Source organism: Planococcus citri, chromosome 3 (genome assembly GCF_950023065.1).
Source record: "Planococcus citri chromosome 3, ihPlaCitr1.1, whole genome shotgun sequence".
Lineage (NCBI taxonomy): Eukaryota > Metazoa > Arthropoda > Insecta > Hemiptera > Pseudococcidae > Planococcus > Planococcus citri.
Window position 1 is genome coordinate 121,431 of NC_088679.1, and position 15,609 is coordinate 137,039.

General features: G+C 40.4%; 1 protein-coding gene across 8 annotated transcripts in view; it reads right to left on the reverse strand.

Moving 5' to 3' along the window:
* Window positions 1–2,438: 2,438 nt before the first annotated feature.
* fbl (pantothenate kinase 3 fbl) overlaps window positions 2,439–15,609 on the reverse strand; it is a 34,928-nt gene continuing 21,757 nt past the window's right edge. For 6 of the 8 annotated variants that reach the window (XM_065354610.1, XM_065354613.1, XM_065354611.1 and 3 more), the window contains 4 exons: window positions 9,799–9,975; window positions 9,557–9,692; window positions 7,855–7,968; window positions 2,439–5,504 (listed from right to left, as the gene is read on the reverse strand). In XM_065354610.1, coding sequence (XP_065210682.1) covers window positions 5,451–5,504; window positions 7,855–7,968; window positions 9,557–9,692; window positions 9,799–9,975 — 481 coding nt within the window. In that variant the 3' untranslated portion in view covers window positions 2,439–5,450. The remainder of the gene's footprint in view (window positions 5,505–7,854; window positions 7,969–9,556; window positions 9,693–9,798; window positions 9,976–15,609) is intronic. The other 2 variants (XR_010557485.1, XM_065354615.1) reach the window with 2 other exon arrangements.

The following is a 15,609-nucleotide window of genomic DNA, read 5'->3' on the forward strand; positions in this document are numbered from 1 at the left end:
TGCCCCAGTGCACCTTACTAGAAAAACCAACGTTTGCACGCTATGGTAGTTTTTCGCATTTACCGGAAGAACCGTACGTCCTAGCAAAAATCTGATGGCATTATGCTGAAAGAGAATTAAATTCTCTACAATTTCGTGTTGATAAAATTTTTGAAGGACGCTCTGTTTCAAAACTGCACGTCTTTGAAGTTGTAGTAAAAAAACAGTTGGTTTTTTACTGAAAAAAAGTTGCAGCAACACGTTTTTCAACTCAAACTTTAAAGGCGTGCAGTTTTGAAACGAAGCGTCCTACGAAAATTTCTCGTTAAGAAAAATTGTAGAGAATTTAATTCTCTTTCAGCGTAATCTCATCAGATTTTTGCTAGGACGTACGGTTCGTCCGGTAAATGCGGAAAACTAAAAGACTGAAAATTTTCTGATTTTTATTTCAGTGAGCTTTTACGAGCTTTTAGAAACTTTTTTTTTTGGTTCAAACACATCAAAATTTTTGTAAAGGGGCTTTCACCCCCTGTAATTTTTTTTTCAAAATTGTTAAAGGTATTGTTGTAGCGAGGTTTTGAAAAATGGTGTAATGTTGTGATTTTGCTGCTGTGCCAAACTAATTTGCACGCTACCGTAGGTATGTAACACAATCATTTTCATTAGGTATAATACAACCCGCAACCGAGTTTCATTATGATTAGGTATAGGTATCTACGAGTAGATTTGATATGATTTGGCATTGGCATGGGCTTGATTTGATGAAAAAACTAGCGTATGATGGATGCGACGCGTAAATTATACTGTCATAGCCGCGCTCGACCTCTTTTCTCGCAGCAACATTCACACGCGATTCGTTGAAAAGCGCGACCAAGAAAATAGAATAAGAAAACCGAAAACGACTTTAGATCGGGAAGTAGGTAGGTCGGTAGGTAATCGAAACACTTTTAATCATTCGACCTACCGGGCTACCGAGTATAAAGACTAAAGAGCAGGTAAAAGTAAAGGTACTCGCTCGTATTTGTTTGTACTGCTACTGCTGGGTACCTAATATGCGAGTGGATACGTGCGAGGGAGGCACTTGGGAAGAGTAAGTAATCATTTAATTGATGTGTAGGAGTAACCGCCAACATATTTACGTCTACGTCTACGTCTACGTAGGTACATAGTAGGTACTTCTGCTGTCGCGTCGCGTCGTATACAACGTGTCGCGACATGCAGGTACGGTAGCATACTCGTACAAGTTAGCACCTCCGCCACCACCTCCACCTATGTACGTACTACGTACTCGTAATTCTATTTGCACTTTTGCAGTATGCGATGCGCATAATGCATAAATATGTAAGTACGAGTATAAGGCTAATGTTTCGATTGGTCACAGTGAATGATACGAGTAGGCCTAATAATGATAGCAGCGCGGCGCGGCGCACGATTGGCTATTGAACTGAAGTGACTGCGAGGTGATGGCATTCCACCAATCATACGCAATACGCGCATCTATTCCACTGTTGACGTTGACAAACTAGGCCTACCTATACCTAGTACCTACGAATTAATAATTTTAGAAAAAACACACGCACACAACTTTCGTCTTTGGTGTACCTACTCGATATTTCTGTTTTCATTTTTACATACAGGGTGCCCAGAAATATCGAGTACCCCTAAAATGGTTGTTGGACTGGAGAGATAACATTCCACCAATCATACGCATCTACGAGTATTTCACGTTGCCAACCTACGCGTATATTTTTAATGAATAACTTTTTTAGGGGTACTGGGGTACTCGATATTTCTGGGCACCCTGTACTTAGTACCTACCTAACGTCAACGAAACAATGAAGGGAGAAAAACAAACAAACGTACGAATAGGTAGGTCCAGGTACTTGGTAGCTAGGTGCTGGCGCTGCAAGTGTAAGCAAAGGTGCCAGCAGACTATCGAAACCACCTAGTCAGAAATTTTATACGCGTACGTGCAGTCGTTTCATTTTCGATTTCAATTTTCACGTACGCGAGTACGTAATACGTATTACGTACTACGTATTCGTAGGCCTACTCGTAGATAGTCTACGATTAGTCGATTACGAGGACGTACACTCGGTTGTTCGCAATTCAACGTTTGTAGGCGGATAATCCGCTACATTGGTATCTGCCGCTCGGTGAACAAACTAGCGATGCGATTCTCTCCCTTAATAACGTGAAATACGATATCTCCCTACTACATGTACATATTACTCGTAGGTATTGCTGACACGTGCACCGAAGAATCTCCCAAGGGGTAAATACGTTGGTTGGCGCGGCGCGGCTGTTGGCGGCTATCGTATTTTTTGCAGTTTTGCACACCAATCGAGGCCAGGTATGTACTAGGTACTAGGTACTAGGTACACCGGGTACGGGTACGGGTACGGGTACGGGTACGGGTACACGACCTATGTAGGTACACGTAAGAAGTAAGACGTAGGTATAGGTACATATCATATATTTTAATAGTCGTGGAATGACAACAACTCGACGAATACGATTGTTTAAGCATGCGCCCGAAATGGCGATGCTTACGGCGTATTTTCAATTTAAAAAAACAAAAACAACAATAACAACAACAACAATAATAATAATAATAATCATAATAACGACGGCAACAACAGTAAAATAAACGAAAATAATACATAATACTAATAATAGTAGTACCTAATAATAATAATAATAATAATAAATATTATAATAACACCAACGATAACAACAACACGAACATCAAGAATAATTGATGATAACAGGTACATAATTAATAAGAATACAGGTACCTAACATAATAATCAACTAGGCACTCGCTCACGATTACTCAGGTAGTCAGCTAGGTGTTTATACTTTACAGTGTAGGTTGAGAGGTACAGGGTGCCCAGAAATATCGAGCACCCCTAAGAAAGTTTTCTACTAAAATACTTTGGTTGGTCACGGTGAATGATACGCGTAATAATGATAGCGCATGATTGGTTGTTGGACTGGAGAGATAACATTCCACCAACCATATGCATCTATTTCACGTTGCCAACCTACGCGTATATTTTTAATGAAAAACTTTCTTAGCCGGGTGCTCGATATTTCTGGGCACCCTGTACATTTACAGTAGTTGTAGGTGAACGACGAACGTAGACGTACCTCTAGCTCTACCTATACAGTATACATAGGTATGTATAATACAGGGTGGACAGAAATATCGTGAGCCTCGGAAAAAGTGTTTTTCATTAATTAAATTAAATACATAAATATAGGTTGACAACGTGAACGGTTAAATACTAAATACTAAATAGATGCGCATGGTTGGTGGAAAGTTATCATCTCACTCTCAGTCCAACAACCAATCATACGCTATCATTAGGTAGGTATTATTCGTATCATTCACTGTGACCAACCGAAATACACATATTAAGCAGAAAACTTTTTTAGGGGTTCGCGATATTTCTGTCCACCCTGTACAGTGTACAGTGTACACCACATCACATATGATACACAGTAGGTGCGGTGGAGGTACACGTCACAGACATACACATACACATGGTGCATCTGCTAACATATTAGTACAGTACGTAGTATTCGAGCATCGCGAGCTACCGGCTACTTTCGCAAAACGAAGTACAATGCAACTCGATTTCTGCACAATACTTTGAAGATTTTCTTTTTTACGTAACTAGGTGTAGTGTTGGTGTAGTACAAATCGTGAAAGATGACAACCTGTATCTCTACCAACCATCTGACATGGCACCTACCGAAACCGAATACGAAGCGACATAATAGCTTTACCACCGACGATCTCATCTCACGCCTTGGATAAGGTACGGGTACGTATCTTATCGTTGCATCGAGGCGAAGCAACGGCGCAACGCAAACGCAAACACAACTGCACATAGAAAATAGGTAGGTAGGTAGGTAGGTCCAGGTACAGGTGCCTCAATAGCTCCGTAGCTGCTCAGCTTCGTATATGAATACGTCGCGTCGCACCGCACCGCACCGCACCCCGTTGAAAATATGTACATCTACATACTCGCATAAACAATACGAATAGCCGAATAGGTATAGGTACTTATCGCCGTACTCGTATCGTATACCTATCGAAGACGGCACGTTTTCTTTCTTTTAGAAATGAAAATAATGTTGCCCTTACCCCACTTTGAACATTTACAAAATCACACAAATACGGCGCGAGTAAAATTTTACAAAATACGTATAACCTACCGAACCTACGTAAAAAACGACAGGTTTAAAATTTTTGTACGATGTTTTGATCGCAGAACAAATACCTAATTGTGGAAATGACATACACATCGGCGCGACGTTTGAAAATGACGACAACAAAATATGTACTCGTATTTGTACGGTACCTAGACCTACCTACCTACTAAAGAACGAAAGTAACTAGCGTAGTAGCGGACTGATTGTGATTTCAGGTACGAGTAGAATCGCAACAGCGCGGCGCGGCGCGGCGCACTACTTCGTAATTGTGCGAGTACTTACATTACTAACGAATGCAAAACACTAAACAGCAGGTGAGACGACGTAGTAAGCCATTTTTCAGCCCGCATATATGTAGGAAGAAGTACATATGTACTTTTCTCGATACGCTGCCCCTGCACCGCGCTAACGTTGAGAAATACTCGACGCGACTCGACTCGACTCGACTCGATTCGCACAAATAGACACAAAATGTCAACGCTCGCACGACTACCTATGCGAACAAGTAGACGCAAAGCGACCACAACTCGGCATTCGTCGAGATAGGTCTAGGTACAGTACCATGTTTCAGTTAAAATAAAAATACAAATACAAATACAGATACATAATACATAATACGAAAGGAACTCGCCAATGACCTCAGGTAGGTAGAGGTACTAGGTAGTAAGTAAAGTAAAGTACCAGAAGTAATCTACTCGTACGTAGACGTACGTAGGTACTCGTAGATTAGACCGATAGACCGATGCGATACATAAAATATATTTGTACGTAGATTATAGATATGTAGATTACGGTTGGTAGTGGTACCTTACCTACGTGTAATGTACGAGTAACTGCTAACCACGATATACGTAAACCGTAAACGTACTCCAACCTCCAACCTACCTAAATTAAGAGTACGGAGTAGTAAATGTAGATGAACCGCCGCGCCGAATAAGTAGCGTAGGTAGGTATAGGTAGGTGATATGATGCGATGTTGCAATATATACTAATATATGTATACGATGATAAAATCGTAATCGACGTAGGTAAGTAAGATGAGCGTGTCCAGTGTCCAGTGTCCAGTCGCCAGTAATACTACACATATAGTACGTAATGTAGAGTAGATACGAGTAAGTACCCCAAACATGTTACGGGTACGGGGTACGAGTTCAGTATCTACATAGTTGATAGTTGATATGCGTTTGCGTATGTCCAGTCTTCGGAGGCGGTGGCGCTGGCGATGGCGTATCCAATCGACCTTACCTTCAACTAATCGCGTCGTTGAACGAAATTAAACAGCCAACAGCTCCGAAATAGCCCTGCGAACGTAAAGAAGATCAACATTTTCGTGCGTACAGCTAGGTTAACGATAGGTACTCGTACTATCGAATAATGGAATAAACATCGGATGGCATTGGCAGATACGATACTACCTAGACCTACTACCTACAAATGTACGTCTACGTATGTCTACGAGTATTGTCTATATGTATGTATAGTCTGTAGAGTGTAGACATAGACAAGTAGCGAGCACCGCTAAACCATTTCTCAGCTCGAGTTGAAAATACCTACGTAGACGTACAAATACATACGAGTAAGTACAACTCTGTTCAGTGTGCTCTATCGCTCGTCGGTGTACACATATCTAGAGAGGGTGTACACTGTACACTGTACACTGTAACTACATACACACACACGCGCCAGGAATTTGTTTAAAAAGCCAATTTTTATGCGAGGAGATCGAGATGCTACGACGATGAACAGTTAGGTACCTATGTACATATACATATGAAGGGTGACTTTCCAAAACGCACTAAGTCCATTTTTGACAAAAATGAGTTAGGTGCGCCATCTGGTAGTAAAACATGTGACCTATCACTCCAAGTGATAAAAATTGCAAAAAGCTGCCGTTTCATGCCTACTTTGAAAGCCTAAAAGTGCCGGTAAAAAAAAATGATTTTCCAAAACGCACTAAATCCACAAAACAGATAATAATTATCCTGTTTTGTGGATTTAGTGCGTTTTGGAAAATCATGGATTTAGTGCATTTTGGAAAATCATGGATTTAGTGCACTTTGGAAAATCAATCAAGTTCAAAAAGTTACAAAATATTTCATTTAATGAAATTTGTTAAAGACATTTTGTAACTTTTTGAACTTGATTGGTTTTCCAAAATGCACTAAATCCATGATTTTCCAAAACGCACTAAATCCAGTGTTCAACATTTCACAACTCCGTCAGGGGTGCTAACCTTAATTATTTTTATTAAGGTTACGGTTTCACTCCAATTTTTTCGTTGACATTTTTCGGTTTTTGTTTCGGTTTTGGTTTTAAAATTCAAAATTTCAGTTTCAGTTTGGGTTTCGGTTTTATTTACAAAAATTTCGGTTTTGGTTTCGGTTTTCGGTTTTTTTCGGTTTACGTATTTTTTAAAAATTTCTTCAAAATTTCTCAATCTCAAAACACAAAGCGATTTAACAACCCAAAAAGCAACATGTCAACAACAACAGCCAAGGACCCAATTTGATAGGTTCATTAAATTTATCAATTTCCCCGGATTTCGAGTCTCAAAAGTCGAAAATGTGAAAAAATCCCCCCAATAAAATTGAAAAAACTGAAAAAACCCAAACCAAAAACCGAAAAAAACCGAAATAAATTATATCGGTTTAGGTTTCGGTTTCACTCACTCTGCTTCATTAATATTGTTATGGTTTTTTAGGGTTTTTAAAAAACTTATGAAATTTCGGTTTTTGTTTTCAGTTAGGGTTTGAAAATGGCTAAAATTAGGTTCTTGTTTGGGTTTCGGTTACGGTTTTCGGTTTTTTGCGGTTACGGTTAGCACCCCTGAACTCCGTACGTCAAAAATATGGTTAGGTAACTCCGGATTTTAAAAGAGACCGATGCCTAAACACCTCGAATAGGCAACTTTATCATCATTGGTGATGGAGAATTCACAGTACTTCGCATCCGCATTTTTTTACGATTTCTGAAAAAACCGGTTTTTGGACTTAGTGCGTTTTGGAAAGTCACCCTTCATATGTAATGTACACATCTACTCTACATATTATTGTTTTTAATAATTGGGAATTAACTTTCGAAGGAGATTTTTAAATTTTTGGTGGCTATGGCGCGGGCGATGGAGTGTTGAACTGTCGAGTGCACCAAATTCATTTCTTAGCAAAGCGTGTTCAGTACGTCTATTTCCTATTGACTGTGTACAGTGCACAGTGTACAGTGTACACCAACACACCAAATGGGCAAATGCACACCAGGTGCAGAAAGTGTGTTTCAGACGAACAGAACTTATATGTATGTGTATTGGGTATATATACTCGTACAATGTATGGGTATGCAAGTCGATCGTAGTGTGTAACGGTTACGGTTACGGTGATTTGGTCTAGGTATTCTATGTTGCTAATGTACGACGAGTATGTAGACCTTTCACACAAAAATGGGGAGGAGGGGGGGGGGAATTACTGATTACTGCGAGCACACTGTAGGTACTAAGGTACTAGGTAGCGGGTACGAGTAAGTTTTACGGCCACGGCAGTCGTTAGGTACGTCTACGTATAGTTAGTAGCCCAATAACTAATAAGCAGTGGGTGAGGTATTCGACGATTCGACCATTCTTATCGACTGAAAAATCGCACAGTTCAACAACAAACTTACTTCGTGTTCCAAGAAAAGCGCTTTCAACGTTCCAGCCGACCAATAATCCATAGCGTAAGCTAACAACTTCATAGATATTTCGTTAACTCTGAGAAAATTTCCAACGAATACAACCTACAAACATAAGGTCGCACGGTTAGCCAGTCTCCCGTTTACGTTGGGCGGGCGTACAGTAGGTAGGTAATTCCACGACACATATACAGGATGCCCAACTGCCCACTGCCCAGAAATATCGTGAACCCACTCCCAGAAGAAAGTTTTTCATTAAAAATACTCGTATACGCGTACTCGCGTAGGTTGGCAACGTGAACGATTTAATACGAGTATGTAGATGCGTACGATTGGTGCGCTATATGTTATCACCTTAGTCTAACCACCAATCATGCGCTATCATTATTACTCTTATCATTCGGTGTGACTGTGATCAACTGAAACATTGAGCAGAAAACTGTTTTCAGGGATTCGCGATATTTTTGGGAACCCTGTCTCGTAGTACCAAAACCCATGTATGGTACCGGACCCAGCGAAAGCGACGAATAATCAAAAGCCGAATGCGACCATACTCTCGAGTCGAGTTGCGACGAAATCCGCCTATATCGAAGATGTTTGTATTTTGGGCGACCGGCCGCGACGCGGCGACTTGATAAGTCGATAGCGAAGGAAGAAGCGTAGGGCTAATTTTTCTCAATACCTACCTATACCTATACCTAAGCAGATACGTAGACGTAGACGTACGAATGGACGAAAGTATCGGCCGCACTCGCAAGTACGGAATTTTTACACCGAGGTACTCGACCATTATTTACCCATTACCCGTTAGTCGTATTTTGTCGTACTGACAACAGGCAACTTTCACGCTGACGCCGACGCTGATCAATGCCGAGAATCGATCATCCGAGGAGACTAGCGGCGCGGCGCGGCTCGGCTCGGCGCAACGCCACAAAATGCAAATAAAAATGCGACGGTTACAAATTACGATGCGCGTCTAGACGTTGGCGAATCACTGCGGCAAAATATGCTCGAATAACGCGCCGCGCCGCACCGCATCTGGTGCAATCGAAAAATTTGCAAAATTCATACGAGGTACGAGTACAACAGAAACACCCAATAGCGGTGCTCGGTGTACCTCGCGGTTTCCGCTGTCCGCCGCGCCGCGTCCCCCCCCCCCCCCCCCCAAAAAAAATACCGGTAATAAAATGAAATGCGATGAAAAGTAAAAAACAACAACGTGCTCGGTAACATTAACATATCGAAGATCTGCCGTCAAAGTCAAAATGTCAATAACAATAACACAGTCGCCGGCCGCGTAATTGGTTGTTGATTTGGCCTGGTTCTGGAGTGATGACGCAAGTCGCAATCCATCCACCAATCACACGGCATATACGGGTACGCGTAGTACACGACCCCAGATATGGAAATACTCCATTTTTGGTTGTAGAAAGAAATTTTAAAGGACTCGATTTACCTTATTTTTTTTTACATCGTACGTACTTATTTCAATACGCAAAATGAACATTTTTCCACCAGTTTTTTGATTCCATTTCATTATAAGACTGAAATGAAAAAATCACATCGCCGTCAAAACTACCAAGTCTATAACCGAAAATTGCGTATTTCCATACCTCCTTAGTACGAGTATTTGAAACCAACTACTCTCTACGGGCGGCGCGCGGCGGTATAATGCGCTGTAAAATTAACGTACCCGATTGATTTTTTCGTTGACGGCGCTCATTCTAGCGATAGAGCCGATATTGTTGGTGATGGTAACCAAAGTAGCTCGAGCTAAATCTTCTTTCGTGACTGAATCTCGCTTTTCTTTCGTGATCATTTGGCCGAAACTGCGACGTGCGATGCAAAAAGGCAAAATTAAACATTTACACGACGCGAGCGACTCGGTGACGCAGCAGCAGCAGCAGCAGCAGAAGAAGAAAAAGAACAACAAACCTGGAAGCGACTAAATCGCCCGACAATCCGAATCGCTCGTAAGTACCGCCGTAAATATCGCGTACCAATTTATCGACTTTTTTATTATCGCCGCCGGCAGCCAATTCGATAGCTTCTTCGAAACTACCGCAACCTGTTAATAATCCGCACAAGCCCAAGAACGTTCCGCCGCCCAAACTGTAACAAGCGCACGTAATACAATACACGTACACAGCTATTAGCTAGCGGCTCATTCCATGCCAAATCGGCGGATTTTTGCACGAGGGTTCTTCCGTTCTTCGATTTTTTTCAAAATCAGATCACGTGCAGAGGCCATCAAACAATGACGAATGCGGAATGACGCAAACCGGACACTTTTTCGATTTTTTTTGACGGAGTTGCGGCGCCGATTCAAAGTTTTTCAAAATGGTCGAAAATGGAAAATTTCAGTTGCAAGTTGCTCCGGTTGTACGTCGTTTAAAATTTTCAACTTTTTTTTTCAAATTGTAGTAAGTACTTTGAGAGGGTAATCGAGGTAATCGACGAATGATGTCGAAATCAGCGTTGCCACTTTCTAAAACCTAAAAAAATCGATTTAAATATAACCACAATGACGATGTTCCCCAGTAAAAATTCTGAAAAATTCTCAGTTTTAGTCCTTTTTAGCCAAATTTTTGTAAAAAATGATGGCTATTGCGGTAGGCCCAACTTTGGATAAAAAGGTCCGGGATGAAAAATTTTGATAGTTCTCGACGTTTTGAGCTCAAACTAGACGATTCCCGGTGTGTCAGTTTTTATATATATACATGTAAAAACCATACATTACGAGATCCGTTTTATATAAAATCGGGCATTGCGAGATCCTGAGATCCTTTTGCCGGATCTCGCAAGTTCTCTCATATGCCATGGTACTCGTGAGATCTGGGGGACCCTGTACACACATTTTCAGCCGGATCTCGTTTTGCCTACTATTCATATACTTATATACAATTTTTGAAAATAGATAAACGACGCATCTTGCGAGATCCACCCCCAAATCAGGTTTAGGCCATTGGTGGATCTCGGTTTATGCGGATCGCGAAATTGATGGCGGTAATGCATAGAAAGGCACTGTTTACACACTGGAACATGCGTTCGAACGAAGTTGTAGGGTTATTATTTGAGTTTTTAGCATTTTTCGAAATTTTTTGGGGTGGATCTCGCAATGCCTGTGTATATGTCGGATCTCGCAATGTACTATAAGACAGTATATATATATATAATGGACCTAAGTATCCTCGACGTCACCGTACATAAACAGTACCTTTTCGTCACCAGGCTTTAAAACGCCTCCGGCGGTGTATTTATAGCATATTCTTAACCAGCACAGTTGTAATAGTGATTATACTCTTTTCCCCACTTGATTTACATGCTTTAAGCTTATACAAAAAAAATTTACGAGAATGGTACCAATTTGCCTCCGACTATAAACTGATCTCTTCCGTGACCTTGTGTATTTAAAAAGATATTGACTATACCAAATTGTCACCTGCTGCCTTGCCTAATAGACTGCAACTGCGCTGGCTACGAATACGAAAATATAACACAACTGGAAGCATTTAAAAAGCGGTGACCAAAAGGTACTGTTTATATACGGTGACGTCGAGGGTATGTCTGTGTTGATGGAAAAAAATTTTTAAAATCTGTATACAGTAGGTGTATACATGACCTTTTCGTCACCGGACAAAGTTTTGCCCTTTTACGTTTCAGGGGAAAACAAACCGTTTGAACTTGTTATACACAGGGAAACGTCTTCGTCACCGGCAAAACGCCTCCGTCACCGAATTCGGTGACAAAGAGAACGCGTGAGTATATAAAAGGTGACGTAGAGGTACCGTTTGCATATCTATTTATATATAGCCGCATACAGGTAAACTCGTAACGTTTTGTATAAACAGCAATCTCAAGACCCCTCTATAACTTCGTTGCTGTGCATGCGCTCGACGCGTCACCCCATAGGCCTGATAGTACTCGATGTTAGGCCGCGTTATATTCGTTAACGTGATTTTTGGGTGACCTGTGGAGAGGTATCTCATTGCCGAAACATCAATTTTTCAGAAAAGCTTTTTTTTAAAAGTCCCATACGTCTCTGTTTTTCGCAAATAGCTTTTCAACAAAGCATCCCACAGAAAAATAACCAGCTCTGAGCAGAAAGAAAATTTTATTCTCTACAATTTCCTTCATTGCATTTTTTTCCTAGGATGCATACTTTTCCAATAAAATCACTGTTTAGACTGAAAAACACGAAAATTCGGACCTGTATAATCAACTCTAAATTAAAATTGAGCAGTCAAAAATTTATTTTAGACGATTTTTGACCACGCGACGTGAAAGAGGAGACCTTCAACCACCAGAATCACCAAACAGAACTTAAAAAATGATTTTTGGCATTCTTGGCAATAAGCACCTTTTCCTGATGTTCTGGTACATATTAATTTGGCTATGTACTCATTTGAAAATTGAGTAAAATGTGAAAGTGTATAAACAGCAATCTCACGTCCCTGCTCAAACTTTGCCAGTAGACTCCCCACACTTTGTAGATTCATATGGCACCTCATCGAAAAGTCACGTCCTAAAAAGGTTACGAGTTTGTCAAAACGTTATGAGTTTGCTGTTTAATCAAGAAAAAGGTTACGAGTTTGCCCCCTAGAATATTTATATAAATATTTATTTATTTATATAGAAGTTTCACCAAAACTTGAATTTTTTACTTTTTAAATCAAGAGACGTTCTAATGAATGAAATGGGATAAAACTTGGAGAATAGGGTTCTTTTGGGAGCTAGAGTTGACCCCTGCAGTGGGGAGGGTCAAAGTTCAAAATTACAGAAAGGTCATTTTTTTGGAGGGGCATAATATGGCCCCAAATGAACGAAAAAGGTCCAAAATCATACCATAGGTCAACACCTCCATTGTGATCAACATATCCAAATTTCAGCTTCCTAAGTCATCCCCACCCCATTTTAAGTGAGAAAAACCACATTTTACCCCTATTTTTGACCCCCTCACCCCTAAAATTGACCTTAGGAGTCCAAATTTTCAGCATACAATGAGAGGGTGCCCCTTGAGTGCTTTTTGCAGGTTTCAACCTTCCAACCCCATTTGACCCCTCTCCAGGGTCAAAAAAGTGGATTTTTGCATGTTTTTTGACGTTTAGTCAAGCCTACAGCCCCTCCAAATTGACCTAGAGGGTCCAAATTTTCACAGTACATTGGGAGGATGTACCCGAAGTGCCTTTTGCATGTTTCAACCTTCCAACCCCATTTGACCCCTCTCCAGGGTCAAAAAAGTGGATTTTTTCATCCATTTAACTTGTTTTTTTGAAAATTTCAACATTTAGCCAAGCCTACAGCCCCTCCAAATTGACCTAGATAAGGAACTAAATACCAGGTATGGAAATACGCCATCTTTGGTTATAGAAAAAAAATTTTAAGGACTCAATTTATTAATAATACCGCCAATTTACGTTATTTTTTTACTTCATATTCATTTTAATACACGAAATAAACATTTTCCCACCATTTTTTTGATTCCATTTCATTATACAACTGAAATGAAAAAATCACATCACCGTCAAAATTACGAAATCTATAACCGAAAATGGCGTATTTCCATACCTGGTATTTAGTTCCTTAACCTAGAGGGTCCAAATTTTCACAGTACAATAAGAGGATATACCCGAAGTGCCTTTTGCATGTTTAAACTTTCCAACCTCATTTTTACAGAAAGGTCATTTTTTTGGAGGGGCATAATATGACCCCAAAAAGATGAAAAGAGTCCAAAATTATACCATTGGTTAGTACTCTCATTGTGATCAACATATCCAAATTTCAGTTTCCTAGGTCATCCCCACTCTGATTAAGGTGGGAAAAACCACATTTGACCCCTATTTTTGACCCCCTCACCCTTAAAATCTACCTTAGGAGTCCAAATTTTCAGCATACAATGAGAAGGTGCCCTTTGAGTGCTTTTTGCAGGTTTCAACCTTCCAACCCCATTTGACTCCTCTCCAGGGTCAAAAAAGTGGATTTTTGCGTGTTTTTTGACGTTTAGTCACGCCTACAGCCCCTCCAAATTGACCTAGAGGGTCCAAATTTTCACAGTACATTGGGAGGATGTACCTGAAGTGCATTTTGCAGGTTTCAACCTTCCAACCTCATTAGACCCCTCTCCAGGGTCAAAAAAGTGGAGTTTTTCATCAATTATACGGGTTTTTTTGACAATTTTGACGTTTAGCCAAGCCTACAGCCCCTCCAAATTGACCTAGAGGGTCCAAATTTTCACAGTGCATTGGGAGAATGTACCAGAAGTGCCTTTTGCCAGTTCGAACCTTCCAACCTCATTTGATCTGTTTCAGGGTCAAGACAGGTTTGTTACCACATTTTTTGAAGGAGGAAGAAGAGAGTTGGGCGAAGCCCAAGGGGGGGCGCAGGGGGGACAGAGTCCCCCCACGAATATAAGAAGGAAACAGTGCGTTCAGTTCAAGAGCCCTCAATATTTCTGGCACAAAAATTTGGCTCTTACGTAGCGGCAGACTGCTACGACTTTTTACGTATGTACTTAGAATAACATATCAAAAAATTGGACCGGCACTTTTTTTCGTTTTCGAGAAAAAAAAATTACAAGTTTGATTTTTATTGCTAAAGTACCATCGGTAACCTAAAAAATGAAAATTTTTACATTTTCGAAATATTTTACCAATGTGTAGAGGTGTAGACGAATATGTGAAAAAAAATCCACCTTCCCCCCCCCAATTTGTCAACGACGGCGAAATTTTTTCAATATATTTCACTCTTAAAATGAAATTATAGCACGAAAAATGGCATTTCTCGTCAATTTGTTGAAAAATGTTGGGGAGAGGCGGACTTTTTTCACATTTTCGTCTACACATTGGTAAAATATTTCAAAAATGCAAAAATTTTCATTTTTTAGGTTTTTAATGGTACTTTTGCAATAAAAATAAAACTTGCGATTTTTTTTTCTCGAAAATGAAAAAAATGCCGGTCCAATTTTTTGATACGTTATTCTACATAAAATTAAAAGGACTAAAACTGAGAATTTTTTCAGAATTTTTACTGGGGAACATCGTCATCGTGGTTATACTCGTATTTAAATTATAAGTTTTTAAATCGATTTTTTTAGGTTTTAGAAAGTGGCAACGCAACGCTGATTTTGACATCATTCGTCGATTACCCTCTCAGAGTACTACAATTTGAAAAGCATGTTGAAAATTTTAAACGACGTACAACCGGAGCAATTTGCAACTGAAATTTTCCATTTTCGACCATTTTGGAAAACTTTGAAGCGGAGCGCCACAGCTCCGTCAAAAAAAATCGAAAAAATGCCCGGTTTTGCGTCATTCTTTATCGTTTGATGACCTCTACACATGATGTGATTTTGAAAAAAAAAAATCGAAGAACCCTCGCGCAAAAATCCGCCGATTTGGCATGGAATGGCCCAGTCAATTATAGGTATACATAAACGTATAGGTACAAATAATACATGATATACTCGTAGCTGGGGTACATAATAACAACTATAACGAGTAGGTATATCAGCAACAGGTACGAACAGTCCAATATCATCGAGCATAGCTGGCTCTGGCTCTGGCTCTGTCTCAGCAGTCAGCACCACCAAACACCAAACCGCATTCTGTCACCCAAAATTCTCGTCAGCGTCAACCACGGGTATGCTCGATGCTCGATACTCGATAGGTATTATTAGGCGCCGTGTAGATGCGTCTATATGTGGCGGGGCGGGGCGGGGCGGGGTGGCGGAGGCGGTAGCCGTCAGTC